Genomic DNA, 21467 nt, shown 5'->3' with positions numbered 1-21467 from the left:
CTAAAAAAGGGCCCATTTTAATTTTCAATTTTCAGTTTTAATTTTTATAAAATAGAAGAAAATAGAATATTTGTTTGGTAACTAGTTTTAGTTGTAAAAAAAGTGAAAAGTGAAACTTAACAAAAGTTGTTTGGTAACTTTTTTCAATTTTCAGTTTTATGTGGAACTTAAAAACGGAATTTTTCGGAGTCTAATTGTGAATTTGGGATTATAGAATGAAAGTGGATGTCACAAAAAGTTCATACTATTTTTCGATGAATTTTTCCGAATTAGGATGATTTTTGGTGAATGTTGGATCTTGAGGTCACGAGTCTTGAACTGGGTTTGTGGCTGAATGCAAGAATTGAGTGGCCGAGTCTAAGTCGGGAGGTCCCAAATTCCGAGTTTTGGTAACAAGAGCGCATTGCATGCGTCGTGATGTAAAATTAATGAATGAAAATGGAGCCCAAAAAAAAAACAAAAACTGAAGGCAGTTTCAAGTTGTTTTAAAAAATAAGGGTGATTTTGAAAACTGAAAACGAAATATGTTACCACTCATGTGTTCAGTTTTCAGTTTTCGAAAAGGTGAAAATGAAAACTGAAAATGAAATCGTTATCAAACAACCACTAAGGGCATGTTTACGTATCAGTAATGGGTATGAAGGAAAGAGAATGATTTCTATTCCTGACTTCCCATACTTTTACTTGCAATTAGGAATGAAAAAATAAGTGGGCCCCACCTCAAAATCCATAATCACATCCCCTTAAAACTAGGTATCAGATTAACTAGGGGGAAGTAGTCAATACGATTCCCATTCTTGTTTTCACTTAATAACTTCCAAAAATACCCTTACCACTTTACCATAATTCCAAAACACCCCAAACCCTTAAAAAAATAAAAACTCACACTAAGAAGTTCCGAGACGCTCCAACTTCTTTTTCATGTTAGCGTTGCAGACACAACCTCCCACAAGTAGCTGCAATGCCTTGTGCTATGAAAGTCATTCTATCTATCTATCTATCTATCTATCTATCTTCTTCTATCTTTTGTCTTCACATTCATCACAAAACAAAGTACGGTCATGGATAAAGACTTTTGTGGAGATTATATATATCTTTTTTGGTAGTACGAAGATTATGTATTTAATCGTATAAAGATTATGCAGGTTATTATTATTTGATTGTTTACTAGCTATGTAGGTGAAAAGTATATATTTATTGGAGTTTATTTTTTCGTTTGAAATTGGCTCTGGACAAATGTGTTATTAACATTATAATTGAACTGAGCTCTTGTTGTTCATCTTGTTCAACATATTAATTCCTCATGTTTACACCGCCTTACTGGTTTGTTGCAGGATTAGTTTGGTCTCGTTAGCTAATTTGAGAATTATATATGTGTTGTGGTGAAAATGTGCCGGACATTTTAGTAATCAAATTAATTTGGATTCTAATTCATGCAAATTTGTAAACAATAACAATGAGAATCAACCCCATTCCTTTGCTAATTTTATATGTTTAGTAAACAGCTTAATGAGAATGATTTTTCTCATACCGATTCAGTAGTTCCCCGATTCCTAAATTCTCTGATTCCTTACTTTCTCCATTACTGATACGTAAACATGCTGATGGACATATTTTATATTATATATTTAACCTCATTCTTAGTATATTTTGGTTAATATTTTGGAAGAATTTTGATACTTTGAATTATATTTCCAATATAGGACTTTCGACTCTCTCTAGAGCAAAACATAATCAAATTGAGGAATTTTGGAGTAATTCCAGTTGGAGGACGTTCTTGAGTCACTTAGCTTGATCGTATCAAAATTTCAGATTTTTCTTCCAAGCGGTTCTTTTCTGGCAATAAAATAAAGGAGCAGTGCGCGGTGCTGGAATAGTGACGTGTTGGGCTTTTATTGCGTTTTTGGAGCCCAAGATGACCTCGGATGGGTTCGTAGCCTTCTAGAGAAGTGTTCAGAACATTTTTATCTTTAAAACAAGCTATCTTGGGCCAGATTTGGAGGAGATTTGGGGCCAAAACGTGGCTGGGCAGATTTTAGGCAGATTCTCCTATTCCAATTTGGACTTTATTTCCTAGTATTATTTTATTTTAATTAGTTTCCTTGTGGGGATAGAAAAGCTGTACATTGGCAGCTAGGTTTTAAGGGGTATTTAAGCTCTTTCTCACAGGGAATTGAGGACTTCTTAATTACTTTTGAACTTTGCATTGTAGAGAGCAATTGCTAGGGTTTTGGGTTTTCACAACTTTCAGGTGTTTTCGTTCTTTTCTTCTTAATGATATTTTCTTGGATTTCAATTATGAGTATGCGTAACTAAATTCCTTTTGCTAGGGTGAAGCCTTGAAACTTAGCATGAATATGTGATTTTTATTTAATTGCTTATGATGAGTGCATGCGTATTTTGAATTGTTAATCACTGTTTTAAACTATCTAATTGTCTTAATGCCTGATCACCATTAGGATCTTTAGAAAAGTAATTGGATGCAATTTTGGTCGGAAGGTTCCCTGAAATTGATGCTAGCTTCTTGTGATTAATAATTGTAATTTCACTTAAGATGAACACCACGTCTTAAGGGTTGCATGGTTTTTCAAAGGGTTTTCACAAAACTTAATGAGTCTTTCATGTTCAGATTTGATCCGAACGTCCGGACGGGTTGCATGTTGGATATACGTTCTGTGTTGGAGGTTCCAAGTAGAATATACATTAGGAAAACCTAACCTTCAAAGTGGCATGTGCAAATCATAAGTAATTGGTAAAAGTTCATAGGATTGCTAGGTGATGGTGAAACCCTAGTGTTTTTATAAATTGATATTCAAAACTCTTTCTTTCAATCGTATTTGTTTTTGTTTAATATTTGTTTTTTAGATTCCACCAAATTTATAATCATCTTTCTTGACTTTTTATTTTAAGTAGTAATTGGAATTTGTTTTTACATAAATTGCTAATTAGTCCTTGAGGAAAACGACCTTGCATGAGCATCTATACTACAATAGCCTTGTATTCTTGCAAGTATTTTATGTGATTTTTAACACTGTTTGCACAAGTACTAAAAATCCTATCACATGCCATAAAAGTAATAAACCTTTTTGGAATGAGGATAACCATAAATTTATAAAATTAAAAAAAGAAAAAGAAAAAAAAACACAAAATTGAGCTGTGGTTGGAACGGTCTAGCATATCCTGGTTTTGAAGCTTTATGTGTGTGTATATATAGGTAATAGGTACTAATATTTTCCTTCCTTCTCAGATACCATTTTGTCTTACCAGATTGTTAAGCTTGACCCCGTTTTAAAACAAGAGAATCCACCTGATGAGACAATTTGGCAGCATTAACTTCACTATTATGGAAATGACTAGGCACTACTACAAAAAAGCAAAAAGACGACGGTAAATCACCGTCGTGTATTCGATTTTTCAATAGTCGTGGAATCCACCGTCATCTTTTCCCTCATATACCACGACGCTAAATCACCGTCGTTGTTAAAATATACAACGTCATCAACAAATACAAAACGACGTCTTTGTACTGCAAAAAGATCTAAAAAAGCAGTCGAGGATGAGAATAGACGACCAACTCTCTAAAACAACCGTCGTTAAAAAGGAAAAATATGACACATATTAAGAGAACAAGGCCGCAAGATAGACATACAACGACGAAAATAAAAAAACGACGCCGTTAAATATCATTTTCACGACAATAAAAAATTTGACGTCTTTAAATACATTAGAAGACGACGTTATTGATACCTACTACGTCGCATATATAAAAACAGCTGTCGTAAAATTAATTTTCCACTTCGATTTTTTGATAAAAGATGACGTGGAAATAGTTGTCAATGTCATTATTTACGACGTATGTATTTATTGAGTAGACGTTGAAAAATGAAACAACGTCGGTTACAAATATATGAGAGTCGTATTACAAAATTTATACGTCATATTTTCAGAAACAAACAACGACGATAAATATTAGACGTTGTTAAATAAAACAACGTCGGAAAACAATAAAAACAGACGTGTTTAGTCTGCTAAAGTTCTAGAAAATAGTCGAGGATGAGAATAGACGACCAACTCAAACAAATCACCGTCGTTAAAAAGGAAAAATATGACACATGTTAAAAGAACAAGGCCGCAAGATATACATACAACGACGACAACTAAAATTTTATGCCGTTAAATATAATTTACACGACAAGAAAAAATATGACGTCTTTAAATACATGAGAAGACGACGTTATTGAAATATACTACGTCTCTTATTTACAAACAACCTTCGTGAAATAAATTTTCCACTTCGATTTTTCTAAAAAAGATGACGTGGAAATAGTTGTCAGTGTCATTATTTACGACGTATGTATTTATACAGTTGACGTTGAAATGCGAAACAACGTCGGTGGCATTTATATAGTCGACGTTGTATTTATATCTATCATCATTACTCACGACGCACTTAATAATATAGACGACGTTGAACTTCTAAACAATGTCGGTTCCAAATAAATGAGAGCCGTATTACAGAACATATAGACGGCGTTGATTATGATGAGAGCCGTATTACAAATAACGTCGTTTAATTGTTATTAGACGGCGGTTATAATGAATTTCCGTCGGAATTCATTTCGTTCCTCTTCGTTTATAAAAGAACTTGCGACGTGGAAAATGTATGATGACGTCGTATTTTTTAACGTTCAGATTATATATCTCGTTTTTTAGACGTCGGTATTATGGGATTGGAGTCGTGTTATTTTGAATTACATGGCGGTTCTTAATCCTTCCCCGACGTGATATCCTGAATAATTGCTTCACAATTGTTCGTGGTTCTTCATTGTTACGTTGCTTTAAGACGTCGGTAAATATGCTGAATAACTGGTTCACAATAACGTCGTGTTTTATTTGAACGTAGAAAGTGAAGAAATCACATTACAATATATTACAAAATTAATGTCATACACTGCCAATTACATAAGCATCATTCAATCCATATATCTTCACACCCATCTCGAATATTTTGACCGCCTAACTCACCCACCAGTTCATCAAATGTGTCAACATTTGGCATCCCTCTAGTAAATGGCTCACACTCAATTATCACATCACCTAAGACTTCATCACCAATAACATCATTATATTCTCTATTAGGCATTGATAACACTACCGACCAACCACGATGCATCGGGTCGTCAACAAAAAATATTTGTTTGACTTGAGAAGCCAAAACAAATTGGTCATTCCTATGTCCAATTTTACTCAAATCTACAAGGGTAAATCCAAGTTCGTCGACTACAAGACCAGAACTATCTATCCAATCACACCTAAAGACTGGGATTGTAAACTTTTGGTAGTCAAGGTCCCAAATTTCTTGAATGACACCATAGAAACCCATATTTGAGAGAATTGGGTTTTTATCCTTGGCACTAGCAACTTGCATGGTATGTGCAAGTAAATAAACTCCACTATTTTGAGTTGTCCACACATCATCTTGTGCCTTGATATTGAATTTAATACCTTTAATAAGATAGCTCCTATATAATGGCACTGGCATGTTTGGACCAGCTGCTAGCCACCTTAAATTTTCTGATACGCCATGATTGTCTTCCTCAAGTTCACTTTGAACCTGCAAATTAATCATATCTTAATTCAATCTAACATATAAATAAGAAGAAAATTAAAAGAGAAATATTTATTCAACAATATATACCTTGAAGCGTAGCCATTGAATGAAAGTGCTATTGTGCTTATCCTGCAGCCACTTTGTTCTCTTTCTAAATTTTGGATAAGCAGTCTTGATGTGAATCATATGTTGCCTACATGACACGAAAAATTCAAGCATTACGGTCCTAAATATAGAAGATAAACATAAGAAATAATTTAAAATGGAAACTTAAAGAATAAAGCTCATACGTACTCGATATAAGGTAGGACTTCCTCCGTATTCTCCAAGACATATAGATGTGCTTGATTCAACAGGTCCTGATCAACTACGCTCACTGTGCAACCTGATAATGGCTTTGAAAGTCCCATCTTTTGGCTTGAAGGCACTCCAACTGTACTAGCATCAGATAAATGCTGAGTACAACACTCTACCGCTTCTTCAGCTATATACCGCTCAGCAATGCAACCTTCGGGACGAGTACGATTCTGAACATACCCCTTCAGCACTTTCATATATCTTTCAAACGGATACATCCACCTAAAATATACTGGCCCACATAGACGAACTTCTCTGACAAGATGTACTACTAGATGAACCATGATATCAAAGAATGAAGGGGGAAAGTACTTCTCAAGCAAACACAGAGTAACTACTACATCTTCTTCCAACTTATCTAGCTTGGAAACATCAACAGTCTTTGCACATATAGCAATGAAGAAGAAGCACAAACGAGTTATTGCATACCTTGCAGGCTTCTCCAAAACAGAACGAATTGCCACAGGGGGCAATTGTTGCATTAAGGTATGACAATCATGTGATTTAAGGCCAAGAAGTCTTGAATCTTGTAAAGATACAAGATTTTTAATATTTGAAGAATAACCTTCAGGGACCTTCATACCATAGAAAGAATTGCAAACCTCTCTCTTCTCTGCTCTTGACAAATTCCAAGGCCCAGGAGGCAAACGAGTACGTCTTTCTCCATACTCGGGTTGCAAATCAGTTTTGACCCCCATGTTCAATAAATCTAATCGAGCAGCAATCCCATCTTTATTTTTTCCAGGGATCTCCAGCAATGTACCAATGATACTATCGCAAACATTCTTCTCAATGTGCATAACATCTAGGGCATGCCTTACAGGAAGGTATTTCCAATACTCGAGATCAAAGAATATTGATTTCTTCTTCCAACAAACTCTGTCACCATTTTCAACCATATGCAGCACTTCTTCTCCGGTTAATGGCTCGGGAGGTATGCCATATTCAGGTTTCCCATTAAAAGCTGCACGTTGCCTCCTATATGGATGATTGATTGGTAACCATTTTCTATGCCCAATGTAACAAATTTTGTGGCCATTTTTCAACCTGTGACTAGGTGTATCATCGCCGCATATTGGACAAGCTTTATATCCTTTAACAACACAACCAGATAAGTTTCCATAGGCGGGGAAATCATTAATTGTCCACATTAATGCAGCTCTGAGTGTAAAGTATTCTCCATTATGTGCATCATACACTCCTCTAATCCCAACCCACAAGGATTTTAAATCATCAATCAAAGGCTCCAAGTAGACGTCTATATCATTTCCGGGTTGTTTAGGACCGGAAATCAATAAGGTTAACATCATGAACTTTCGTTTCATGCACAGCCATGGAGGGAGATTATATGTAACTAAGATAACCGGCCAACAACTATATCTGCTACTTAGAGAACTGTGGGGATTGAATCCATCAGATGAAAGAGCCAATCTCAAGTTTCTCGGCTCATTACCAAACTCAGGCCATTTATCATCAAGAAGTTTCCAAGACGGGGAATCCGCCGGATGAGACATCTGACCGTCAATTGATTTTCTAGCAGCATGCCACCAAGTCAAACTCTTAGCTGTCTCATGTGATTGAAACATCCTTTTAAACCTTGGAATTGGGGGAAAATACCACACCACCTTCGCTGGCACACCCTCTTTCAAGATTGAATCTTTGCCTTCCTTCCACCTTGAGATACCACAAGTAGGACAATTAGTTGAATCCTCATACTCCTTCCTATACAAGATGCAATCATTGGGGCATGCGTGCATTTTCTCATAACTCAGCCCCAATGCACACAAAGTCTTTTTAGCCTCATACATGGAGGTTGGTATTGTATTTCCTTCTGGAAGCAAATCGCCTTGAAGTATCAATAATTCTGTAAAACAGACATCACTCATCCCATGTTTTGCCTTCAAATTATACAACTTCACTAATGCCGATAACTTCGTGTACTTTCTACAACCAGGGTACACTGGTTGATCTCCATCCCCAATCACATTGGCAAACTCATACGGATCTGAACCAAAATCACCAAAATCATTATCATCCATATCAATTTCTTCAGACACAAAACTGTACCTACTATGGCCATCATCTTCTTCAACATTTCTACTAGCATTAGTAGTTGCTTCCCAAGGTTCTCCGTGAAATGTCCAATTCTTATAGCTTTGGTCAATTCCATTAAAGTATAAGTGATCCCTTATAATTCCAACCCCAAACAACTTCAAATTAACACATTTAACACATGGACAACGGATATGTGTTGTAGTTAGAAGATTTTCTACAGCAAAGTTCAAAAATGCTTCCACCCCAAATTCATATGCCTTCGATCTTCTATCCGAGTGCATCCATGACTTATCCATCTCCGACACTATAACCTATTATCTATAATAAAGTGAAAATACAGGCAATGACCATCACTATAGCAGATTATACAATGATCTAATCGCAAGTAATACACAACAGAGACGACGGGTTTTAAACAAAAACAGACGTATTTGGCATATATAGACGACGGATTTTCAACAGACGTCGTCTATTATAAGTAATACAAACGACGGTTTATGAAAAAACCGTCGTGTATAAGTAATACAACGACGGTAGTTTAAAAAAACCGTCGTGTAATCGTCGTCGTATGCCTTAAAATTCGTCGTGTCTCAGTTTATTTTCAAGAACACAAAACCCATTAAGAACACAACATATATATGAAACCAAGCAAGAAACCAACATATACATGAAACCAAGCATGAAAACAATAAATCCATTCCCAATTCAACATAACATAGGGTGATTAAAAGATACGACAAAATTAAATCCATTCCCAATTCAACATAACAGATAATGTAATCCATGAACCCATTAAACAGAAAATCCATGAACCCATACCTATAAGCACATTATTAACAGATCGCAAAGCATACACATAAAACCCTTTAACAAAACAACCTAATATAACTCGAATCGTTACTAGAATCATCACTCGAATCCCCATCTTCATTATCAGTTTCTTCCTTCGTAGGTACTATTTGCTCCCCATCATTTTCTCCATAGCGGAAAATGACAAGATCAAATAGTTATGTCGTGCGAAATCTGAAAATTTTAGGTTTCAGGGTTCGAAGTATAAGAATAAGAGCCAAATCTAAAAAAATTTAGGTCGCGCGAAAATTTTTAGAGTTCGCGCGTTTTAAAACGTCGAAAGAAAAACCAAGGCGAAAGTTCTACACGTACCGACGTAAATTTAATATTCCACGACGGAAACTTCATTTTTCGGATTAAGAACGTAAGGCCGTTCATTTTGAAGCTTCATTTTTCGGATTAATTTTAAATTTATTTTGAATTTTTTATATAACGACGACTGAAAAACCACGTCGGTGTTAAGAAATTAAAGACGTTGTAAATTATATAAACCGACTTACATATTAAAATGACGTCGTTTAAAGAGTAAACCATGTCGTATGTTTTTCTGTACGACGTAAAATATGTATTCCACGACGCAACCACCGTCGTTAAAAATTAATACCCTAAACCCATAAAACTAAATTATACAATTTAAAAAATTAAGTTTATAAAAGGTTTTATGGTTTTAAAGCCTAACATATACCCTAGACTACCCAAAAATTATACTTTAAAAATAAACCCCAATAAATAACAACCCTAATCTCTAAACCCTAGACTCTAAACCCTAAACCATAAAACTAGAAGTGATTTTATGACTCATCAAAATAATTTTGTTTTGGATGGTCATTTTAAATTTTTGTTATTCAAAATGAATTTTTTCAAGGTTTATGTGGAAGAAAATATATCAATGACTTCATAGGAGTTGACTTTTCAATTTTCTGATTTATTTTAAATTTATTTTGAATATTTTGATATAAAAATAATAAAATATTCTTACCACAACAACAAACCACGTCGGTGTTAATAAATTGTAGACGTTGTAAATTGTAATAGACTACTAAGTCGTTAAAATGACGTCGTTAAAATGAGAAACCATGGCGGCTATTTACCTATACGACGTAAAATATATATATCAACGACTTAACCGCTGTCGTTACATAAACGTCTTCGATGATACCCTGAACCTTTAAGAAATTGAAGATGTTGTAAACCTTAAACGACTCAATTGTTCAAAGAACGTCGTCTAACTATATTTTTACGTCGTATTTGTTTAAAACACGAAACAACAAAATACGACGGTTTTTGACTTTATTAGGTCGTTGGAAAAGTATTACACGTCGGTTAAGCAATTTGTATGTTTGTTTTTTTTTTAATTTAAGAAAACCTCAACAAATTTTTACATTACATATTATAGAGAAAATTTGTACATTATACATAAATATCAAGTGTTCAATAATTGCCCTGTTTAATAATTTGGAAAACAAACTCTGCCCATTCATTCCGGACTTCATCAATGGCTTCTTGGGGGTATGAAGCTTCCTGGTTTCCCTTGGCATACTGCATAAACAATGACTATTAGGGTTTATAAATAAAAAGAAATTCAATCACAGACGACGATATTTTTCATAACCGACGTAGTATATCCATTCAACGACGTTAATTTTACATGACCGTCGTTGATAATACAAAAAACGACGTGAAATGTATGAAGGTAATTTCTTCTTACCTTATTCTCAAACCCCAAGGAAGGATCCATGATGATGTCCCTCATGAAGCGCATCACATAATACCCGCATTCGACATTGCTGGGTTGCTTTGGTGTGCCTGAGAGAGTTTTCCAAATTACATTTTTACGTCCTGCTCGGCCTATGTGGGTATTATATATTTTTAAAGCACTGTTCACGATGTTTTTCGCCTCTTCGTCGACCACACGATGACCTGGCAGAGGATCCAGAAAATAGACGGTCTCCTTCTTTGCTCTTACAATCAGCAAGATCCAATGACGGCTGCACAAAATTAATATAAAAACGACGGTTATTTACAAAAACGACGTATTATAGTATTTCACACGACGAAATAAAGTAGATAACGACGACATTATACATTTATCACGACGACAAATAAATACCGACGTGGTTAGTAGTTTCAAACGACTAAATAAAATAAAACACCGACGTGGTTAGTTTATAATCTGTCATTTATTGAAAATCATAAAAACACAATCCTAAGGAGACTAACCCTGGATTGTAAGGCATCATGAAAAGCTGTTCACCGTCTGTCTTCTGAAGTCGAGCTGCTACCAGTCGTGATCTTTCAGTTATTGTGCCAGAGTTGGCACTAACTGTAGCAGGGTCAATAAAGCCAACCATGCTGCACATATTGGCTTGTTTCAAAACATCGTGTAAGTACCTAAATACATAAAATAATATAAACAAGTCAGCAAAAACAAACACGACGGTTATGTATAAAAAAACGACGTATTATATATTCACACGACGTACTGAAATAGATAAGACGTTATAATATATTATCACGACGGTAGTTAGTTAAGACGATGTGGTTAGTTAGTTAAGACGACGCAATATATAAACCAACGAGTTATTATCTTAGAAGTACAAACCTCATATATACAGCCAATACAGTAGCTCCAATTTCTTCCATGCCTGCAAATTGTGTAATATCTTCAGGCAGGAGGAAGGTATCGCGCTCACCACCAAACACCTCCTTATCAATTGTAAATTGGAGTGTCTTATCCTCAGGCAGGAGTGTCGTTTCCACAAAACGACAAAGGGTTTTTAAAGAAGATGGCGCCTCCATATTTGAATAAGCACCAACTTCAATAACCTGTTTAAAGAAATAAAAAAAATGACGTGGTAATTCAATAAAGACGACGGTTTAAGGAATAAAACGTCGTCTTAAAAGGATTTAAACGACGGTGAAAAAACGGTCGTGGTAATTCAATAAAGACGACGGTGTTATTAATAAAGCGTCGTCTGAAACCATTTAAACGACAGTGCAAAAATCGTCGTTTAAATATTTTATTACGTCTTAAAAAAAGTCCGCCGTCTAAGTTTTAAACAAACGACGGATTATATAAAAATATCGACGTCTGAAATTTTGAAAAACAAATAAAAAAGGCAAAGTTATGTGAACATACCTTGTCGTCATGCTTTTCTTCATCTTCTTTCTCATTTTCTTCTTCCTTCTCTTCATCTCTTTTTTCTTCTTCCTTCTCTTCATCTGGCTGATGTTTCCCCATTTTGGCAGTATCATCCTCCAAATGTAGGGATCTCACATCACCTTCAGAGCAGCTAGCTTTGTCAGACATTGAATTTTTGGGGCTTTGGCTAATTCTTGGTTTAAGCATGCTTGGATCAAAATTGGGAATTAATTGGGAAAGCTGACTCAGGAAATGCTCCCTCTCAGCCTCTACCAATTGTTTTGTCCTAGCCTCCATCCTTAAGGCCTCTTCCCTTGCCTTAGCCTCCATCTTTTTAGTCTCTTCTTGAAGGAGAACTCTTAAACTGTCCTTCAAACGGTCGTCAAAGCTCAACCTCTGTGGTTTGGGCAAATTGAAATATTGCCTTGGGGAAACACCAGCACCAACTCCCCTCAGTCTGCCTGGATGCTCGGGGCCCAAAGCCATGGTCAGCACATCATTGCTGCCATCTACTCTGACTTTGCCTTCCGAGACTTGTTTCTGCAATTCATCCTAAAAAAAGATAAACAAAAAAACACACGACGGTTATTTATGTACAAACGACGTATTATATAATTTCACACGACGCAATAACGTATAAACCGACGTTATTATAACTTATCACGACGGTAGTTACACCGACGTGGTTATTTATTTAAAACGACGAAATGAATAAACAACCGACGTCTTATGCTATAATTAAAGAAAACAGAGTAGTGATTCCTATTTAGACCGTTAACGACGTTTTAAAAACTTCTCAACGTGGTAATATCATTCACACGACAAAAAATATAACATACGACGTAATAAGAATAATTCACAGTTTAATAAAAATTTAAAACAGAGTGAGTAGGCTTACAATTAATTTTGCTTTCTCTGCCACCTTTGGATCAGGGATGTTACCATGTTTGTCCTGTCTAGCTCTCTTCCATAAGGTAGATCGATCAATTTCTACCCCAGGCATGGTTTCCTCCAATTGATCCTCCAATCCAGCATATCCTTTTCGAGACAATCGATGATTGTACTCGAGTTTCTCCCTAATCTGTGCATGTTGAGAATGCACAGACTCAAAATCTTTGGATAGCCTTGAAGCTACAAAGGCATCCCATTGTGCTTTCTCTATGAATTTATATGTTTCAGGGGGTTGGCTTAATTTCTCCCTGTCATTGGTGTATGGAAGGATATAATGCCTCGTTAGTGTAGACTTGAAATCCTTCCATTTCTTGGAAGCAGAAGCTAAAACAGAGGTCTTGCCCCCTTGGCCTACGACAAAAGCCATGTCAACTGCTTCCCAAATCTGCTCCTTTATATCCTTGGGGATTTGGGACCATTTCTTGTCCACAAGTGGGATCCTGGAGTGTGCCAACACACCAATATACGACTGCATCTCAATATGTGCTTGGCCAACACCTTTCCCCCTTTTATTGTACTCAACAATTGGCCTCAGTTTCTGAAGCTTTCTCTTCACAACACGAGGCATTGTGCTCATACCTCGACCAGTCTTTGAATCATCAGAGATTGTTGTCTGGCTGGTTTGTTCTGTCTCAGCAGATGATGAAGCAAACTTCATCTTCTTCGAAGACTTCATCTCCTTCGAAGACTTGTCTTGAGGAGCTACCATTCCAAGCTTCTTGGAGCCAGAATCCTTAGTTTGTTGTTGAGAAACCATTTTAACAGACAAAACTGCAAGTGAAAATATTTCAGGAAAACATTAAGAACACAAACGACGGTATTAAAAAAATACGACGTATGATATGATTTTAGACGACGCAATGAAATAATCTCAGACGTAATAAATGTTTAAAACCATTATTTATATAACGTCGTGGTATATATGTTCACACGACGTCAATAGTAATACACCGTCGTGGTAAACTATTATTTATATAACGTCGTGGTATTTATGTTCATACGACGTCAATAGTAATACACCGTCGTGGTATTAACATTCACACGACGTAAAACAATAAGATATTTTGTCGTCTATATTAGATATTAACCCTAGTTTCTTTTTCTTTATATTTTATCAAATAAGGGAAAAATAAAAACCATTGTTCAGAGAAATCAAACCTGCAATTAAACAAGCATATAAAAAAAGACTATTATTTTAAAAACAACTTTGTCAATTTTCAGACGACGCTAGAACAACTGACGAACCGTCGTGGTCTACCGTCGTCTTATTTAGTTGATGTAGTTGTCTTCAAAGTTGGAAACTTTCCCTCTTTGTCTGTATATTTTATCAAACTTGGAAAGAAGTAAAATGATTTTGGCCAGAAAAAAGGTCAAAAGATTTTTCAAACAAAAAACGTATGAGCATGCAAAACAGTAACCAAAATAGTGAAAATGAAAGCTTACCTTTTGCGTGCAATGAAAGCAAGAGGAAGATGATCGATGTTTAAGTTCAGAGACGACGAAGAAGACGAGAGGAAGACGATGAGAAACTCTGACAATGCTCTGACAAGGAAAAAAGACGAAAAGGTTTCTCTGGGAGATTGAAATTTTTAATCGGGTTTGGAAACAGTGCATGTGTAAGTCGAAAAGTTGCTTACATATAAAACCATTTCAAAAAAATAATACGGCGGTTACATTTAACTACGTCGTTTTTAACTAACACGACGCAATATTTTTCGTTCGACGTGGAATCATTTCATTTAACGTCGTTAGGTTTAATATAACCGACGTGGATTTTAATTTTTAAATTATGAATAGAATTTTTTTTCCCGTGACCTTTCAGTTTATTTTTCAATTACAGTGCGTTATAAATAGAGTTTTTTTTCCGGAGGAAATTTAAAACGAAGGAAATTAATATTCTGCAATATGTAAAGTTTCTTTTTTGGATGACAGATTTAAATAAAATAAGAATATAAAAACAACTAATGTGTAAGTCAAGTAGACGAAAAGTTGCTTACATATAAAACCATTTCAAAAAAATAATACGGCGGTTACATATAACTACGACGTATAAATTACAAAATACGACGGTACATTTAACTTCGGACGTGGTAAATAAATACGACAGTAGTTTGTAGGTACCGTCGTAATAAACTCAAAAATTAAAGTACATAAGTAATAACTCGCGTCATGGTAGATTATTTAACACGTCGTTTTTATTAATTTACCGACGTGGATTCCTGTAATATACGTCTATCATACCGACGTTGATTTTACAATTTAAACGGCGTTTTTTTTGTAAGGACCGCCGTTGGTTTTAAAAATTTATTCTATAAATTTGTCGCTTTCATTCATTTTCGGTTTACATTTAAGGTTCCAAGTTCTTCCTCTCTCAGTCTCTCATGTCTCAAAGACAATAATTTGGATGTCTTTCTCAAAGAGAAATTGAGCTTACTCGCATCAAATAGGACACTTAGTGCTTCTGAATACTCCTTGCTTTCCATCAAAAGAGATGCAAGCCTGGCCTCCACTCGCTGTCGAAGGAAAGTTCGCTTCTCAGGGAAATCTGAAGATCAGATGTGCCTGATCCTCTCCTTGATTTTCTTGCCTAAGAAGATCCGTCGGATTTGTGATAGCCTCTTCCTTTATCCGTAGAGCTTCAGAAGAAGAAGATGGGTTTCAAGAATGCGATAAAGAATAGAAATGGCTTCAGATGGCCTCTAAAGCATGAGCAATTGAATCAGTAGTTTCTGGGAGATATGATGAAGACATTGTCAATGCTTTGAACTACACAAGTCCTGCAGAAAGATATGTTAAAGAAACTGAAACAACGGCGGTTTTCTGTTCTACCGTCGTCTTTTATCGTCGTCTATATTAAGTTAAGATGGCGGTAGATTTATAATTACCGACGTAGATTATTTTGTTAAACGTCGTTAAGTGTACTACAACCGACGTGGATTTTAATTTTAAATTATAAATAGAGTTTTTTTTCCCGTATTCTTTCAGTTTTAGTTTTCAATTCCAAAGCGTGATAAATAGATTTTTCTTTCCCGAGGAAATTTAAAATGAGGGAAATTAATGTTCTAGAATTTGTAAACTAACACGACGCAATATTTGCAAATCTGTGTCATCTGTTAAGATTATGATGTGGAACAGAGTTCCATCTGGTAAGATTTCGTAACCCTTGGGATCTCAGACAAATCTGATTATGTCGGCGGTGTTCTATATAAACCGTCGTGGTTATTTCAATTCTTGTCATTAAGTAGATCTACCGACGTAGGATAAGAAAATCAAAGAAATAAATTGTTAACAAAAATTCTTATTAAGACGACCGTTAAAATTAAAGGTACGACGTATAAAATGAATAAATACGACGATAAATTTTATTGTACGATTTAAAGATAACGTCGTAGAACTATACGAGAATGACGTCGTTATATTTATATTTTCCGTCGTTGTAAATTAATTTAATACGGCGATATTTTGTATTTTAAAGCCGTGGATTTGTTTGTAATTATACGGCGTCTTATACGAAAACCTCGTCGTGTTATTTTATGAGTAAAAACGGCAGTTTTTATTGAAATCGTCGTCTTTACTTTCTACGTCGGTCGATTCATAACTTCTGCCGTTCTTTGTTGGCATTGATTTTACACTGCGGAAATCTGTTTCAAATAGACGTCGGTTGTTTAATTATGTACGTCGTTGTTTTTGAACAGCCATTTGAAACTCCATTTTTTAGTTGTCTAAGGTTGTATTACACGACGGTGTTTTTAGAACCGTCGTCTTTTTATAAACCACGACGGTTTTCACTTAGACCGTCGTTGTTTTCTGGTCGTCTTTTTCACTTTTTGTAGTAGTGAGGGTGTAATGCCATTCATTAGATGCTACATTCATTATTCATATATGGTTCTCTCTTATAGGTTGGGGATTTGAACTTGATAGACCACGATAATTTTAAGATCCCCAAATTAAGCCTAGAACATATAGTATCAGCTTCACTTTAGAAGGCCAAAAGAATTAGTATTTATTAGAAACTCAGGGGCCGGGGGGATAAAACAACCATATTATACAGTGAAAAGATAACATTTCTAGTAAGGAATACTCTCTGTTTTTTTGGAATTTTTCATCTCCCTCTTAGAGCTAGATGGTTTGTCCATGTCTTAAGGGAGGATGCTTTTTAAGCTCCTCTACTCTTGAAAAATTTCTCTATTGCACCTTTGATTTGTGAATTATGTTGAATGTGAGCCTTCAAATTATGATTCATTCAGGGTAAAGCAGGGAACCACTTTTAGCAGATATATAGAATCCTCTGATTTCTCTATTCCATCCTAATATCAGCCTTTCAAGGGATGAAATACAATCCCAACCTTCGTCATAATCCTGAGGAACTAGATAGCTTCATCTTTGACTTAGGTCCAAGGAATCTCATATATCTCAAAGAACAGGAATATATAGTACCAAGTATCCTACACTCATATTTGTTGAAGAATGTAAAAAAAGTCTCACATCGGAACTTTGATAATATAAAATACAATATATGCTGAGTGGTTCAACTACTAAACTTTTATCGACCCTTTTTGCGATAAAACCCCACACATAAGTTGAGGCCTTTTGTGTATTCCTTACTTTTGCCAGTATTGGTGCAATGATCTCTATCTTGGTATCATTGAATATGACCCTCATGTATGTTCTTTTCATGAGGTTTTGTTCTTCAAATGCGAAAAATCAATGCAATTCTTCATACCAATTCAATAGTTTCCAGAAACACACTTAGGTTAGGTGGCGCAATTTGCGAGCCACTTGTGGTTTCTCAAATGACTTCAAAATTGCAAGTTTCCTTCCATTTCCTCCTGAGAAGACCTAACAAATAATACACTTTCTGAATTTTATAATCCTTGTCTGGTTGATAGAATGGTAGCAACAAAATCATCCATTGCCTTAACAAAAGATCCCTTGTCTTCAGCCTCCTCTCTTATTGCTGCTCTTATCTGCTCCTTAATTTCACAAGCCTTTTCCCTCATTTCTCCTCCTTTGCCACTTTTGTCCATTACCAATTCTATCAGTCTCTTCACCTCCTTCCGAGCAATATCACTCTGCCCTCCCCTTGTCAGCTCCACACTCACACCCATCTCCTCCACCAACATCTTTGAATTAAATGCCTGCTCTGCTCCCAATGGCCACCCTATAATTGGCACGCCCTGGCTTAAGCTCTCCATCACTGAATTCCATCCACAATGGCTAACAAACACACTTGTGGACTTGTGTGACAAAATCTCCAACTGCGGTGCCCAGTTGTGCACCAACAACCCTTGTTTTCTTTTGCTCATTCGATCTTCGAATCCTTGGGGCAACCACTCTACCCTGAACTCTCCCTTCATGTCATATCCCACAGGAGGTCTTATGACCCAAATAAAAGGCCTTCCACTTTCTTCTAAAGCAATAGCCAGCTCCATCATTTGGGTGGCGCTGATAGTGTTCTGGGAACCAAATGAGATGTAGATAACAGAATCCGAACCATGCGAATCGAGCCATTTAAGGCATGTTTCAGCAGGTATGCCCAACTCTTTTCCTGCACGTTGCCTTGAAACACTTGAATCCAAAGTCGATGAGTTCTTTAGTGCATCTGTAGGAAGAAGAGGTCCAATGGACCAAACAGGAAGCCTCAAGTAATTCCTCAAGATCTCCAATCCAAAGGGCTCAATTGCCTCAACAGTACTACACAGCCAACCAAAAGATTTCGTAGAAAGTGAAATCTGGGGCTGAAAAATCCTAGAGCCAGAATCTTTACCATCTGCAGCTTTTAAATATGGATTCAACTGAGAGATATGAAAACGATAACTCTCTGGAAACCCCGGCACTGGGAACTCATCTGAAGCTGTACAACGGTGTGGGAGGCTAAGCCAAATAGACACCAAGGCTGCAGAGCCATAGGCACCACCTGTAGTGAAAGTCACATGCACAGTGCTCAAGTTATTTGCAAGATTAGCTGCCCATCCAAAATACATATCAGAGACAATACAAAGTGGTGGGCGGCCTTCTTTTGCGATGATATCCAAGATTAGGCGGTGAGCAGGAGCTTCAAGACTTGTTGATGCAGCAACAAAATCTCCTATTTTGCTTAGAGGCAAGTCCTCCGTGCTCTCGGCGTTCGGGGGCAAGCCATAGTCTGTACTGCAGAATGAAAGCTCAGCCAAATGGATGTTGGAGTCCGATTGAGAGTTTGAGGTTGAGGCAATGGTTGCACTGAGGTATTGGATGTTGAGGGTGGTGCTGGCAATGGTGATTGTGAATCCTGTTCTTTGTTGGATTTTCCTTGCCAGTGCAAGGAATGGTATGAGATGGCCTTGAGCCATAAATGGCAGCATCACAATGTGCTCTTGGCCTTCCATCCCTGATTTTCCTTTTCGTTTTTGGGATAATTTTTTTTTGGTACCTTCGAATTTGACTGGAAATTATATGAGGTTGGTATTTCTGGAGCTTGCAACGATGGTGACGAATATATAAGAATATATGCCGGCCGGGTTAAAAGTTTAATACGATTATATTTGTTGTATTACCAGATGTAGGTTCAATAATGCAATTGTTTATTAGATGCTTGAGTGGTCCATGGCATTAATGGTTCCTACTCACCACTAATTCCCAATGCGAAGACTCTAATAAATTCGTTGATAAGGCCGTATGAGAACATTTTTCTCACCACACTTAATTATCATTAAATTAATGTGATGGTAATGCACACCACCAATTAAGGGTGGAGAGCATAAATGCTCTTAAGAATATAATACTAGTGAAATGTCCTGTGTGTTATAAACTAAAGAGATTGTAGAGAGGGAATTGGGATAGATCAAGCATAGAAATCTGATGTTTTCATTCTTCAGTATATCTGAAATGTGTATATTGAGTAGGGAAGGGGGGAAGCCTTTTATAGGCATTTGGGGACTCCACAACTCCACATTTACAACACTCCCCCTTGGAGACCACAAATGATATGGAATATGCCTCGTTAAAAACCTTGCCAGTAAAAACCCAGTGGGACAAAAAACTGGTCAAAGGGAAAAAGAGTACATAATCATGTGTAACATAAAATTCTATGTATATTGACGCGCGTGCGACACTGCCTCGTTAAAACCTTGCCAGGAAAAACCCAGTGGGATAAAAACCTGGACGAAGGAAAAAGAGTACAGTGTTTGAAGATCTTTATTGATAGCACGCTCCCCCTGATGCTCGGCAAAATATCTTTAAGTCATACTGTTGATCACCTTTCTGAATATCGTAGTTGACACTGCTTCTGTGAGTCAATCTTGAGCGACACTGCCTCGTTAAAACCTTACCAGGAAAAACCCAGTGGGATAAAAACCTGGATGAAGGAAAAAGAGTACAGTGTATGAAGGTCTTTATTAAAACCACGCTCCCCCTGATGAATATCTCCCCCTGAAAACTTCATGACTAGCTTTTTCCAGTAAGCGACCATAGAGATTTCCAGAGTCCACATATCTAATAACACTTGGGCTATTTGTAAGTTCACTCAAAAAAAATATGCCCCTATATGGTGTTATGCTGAGATAGCATCAAATATGCCTCACATCATCCCAAAATGATGGTGATGGAGTTGAGCTCTATCTGGAAAATACGATGTACGGTCCAATATACTTCCGGAAAATCCTTAAAGTGTCCAACGGATAATCCTCATAAAAATGCTTCAATACTTTCGTAGTATAAGCAAGAATCTCGTTGGCATAATGCTCGATTTTTAAGTCGAGATAAATATTTCGTGAATTCTGCAGAAGCTTTAATGTGTTGCAATCACATTATAATCAATGTACTCACTGAGGTAATTTATGCATATTAATATTGAGTACAAATTTTGTGCTTCAAGCACATGTCCTTTAGGGACTTGCATTATGCAATGTCAATCCTCTCAACGGATTTTGTCTAAAAGGGATTAAACTTTATGACACATTATATAGCTTTAATCCAGCTATTTATACATCTTTAGGAAATTGCTTCTGGCAATATGCTCCGTGCATTTAATAACCCTTAAAGATAATATGTTGGTCTCCGTAATTGTGTAATAGGGGGGGGGGGGGGGCACAATTGAATCTGTAAATATGGAGAAAACCCAACATTCCTTGTTTCTGCCAGAAACAGTGTGTCATACAAAGTAGGCATATTCCCTTTTATTCCGAACACCCAAGTATAAATTTCAGTATTAACATCTTTTGGGGTTCGTACTGTGGGTTTGTTCTTTCACGTTCATTCTCATCTATAATGGAATTACCTCATTCCATTTTGGCCAATGATATTGTCGACATTTAATAATTGAACGTGGTTCCAATCAACACAGCCCATTGATGATTTGAGTAGCTACTCCAAAACCAAAAATTGTCATTCATCAATTCATGATCCCACCATTCTCATGTGCATGCGCATGCATCAATTATAAGCATTTATTTGCCTTTGGGTACCCAAGCCATTTCATGGGGTTTTTATTATGTGAGAATGTGGATTATAACCTCCATTGGA

The 21467-nt window shown here is 36.4% G+C and overlaps 1 protein-coding gene across 1 annotated transcript; it reads right to left on the bottom strand.

Moving 5' to 3' along the window:
• LOC18793289 (UDP-glycosyltransferase 92A1) lies at positions 17399 to 19410 on the bottom strand. The gene has a single exon (XM_007223319.2). The coding sequence runs from the start codon at positions 19331 to 19333 to the stop codon at positions 17831 to 17833; it is 1503 nt and encodes a 500-aa protein (XP_007223381.1). The 5' UTR covers positions 19334 to 19410; the 3' UTR covers positions 17399 to 17830.

Source organism: Prunus persica, chromosome G1, assembly GCF_000346465.2.
Source record: "Prunus persica cultivar Lovell chromosome G1, Prunus_persica_NCBIv2, whole genome shotgun sequence".
In the NCBI taxonomy this organism is placed as follows: domain Eukaryota; kingdom Viridiplantae; phylum Streptophyta; class Magnoliopsida; order Rosales; family Rosaceae; genus Prunus; species Prunus persica.
The sequence above is the reverse complement of the archived record's forward strand: the minus strand, read 5'-3'. Positions and strand labels throughout refer to the sequence as shown.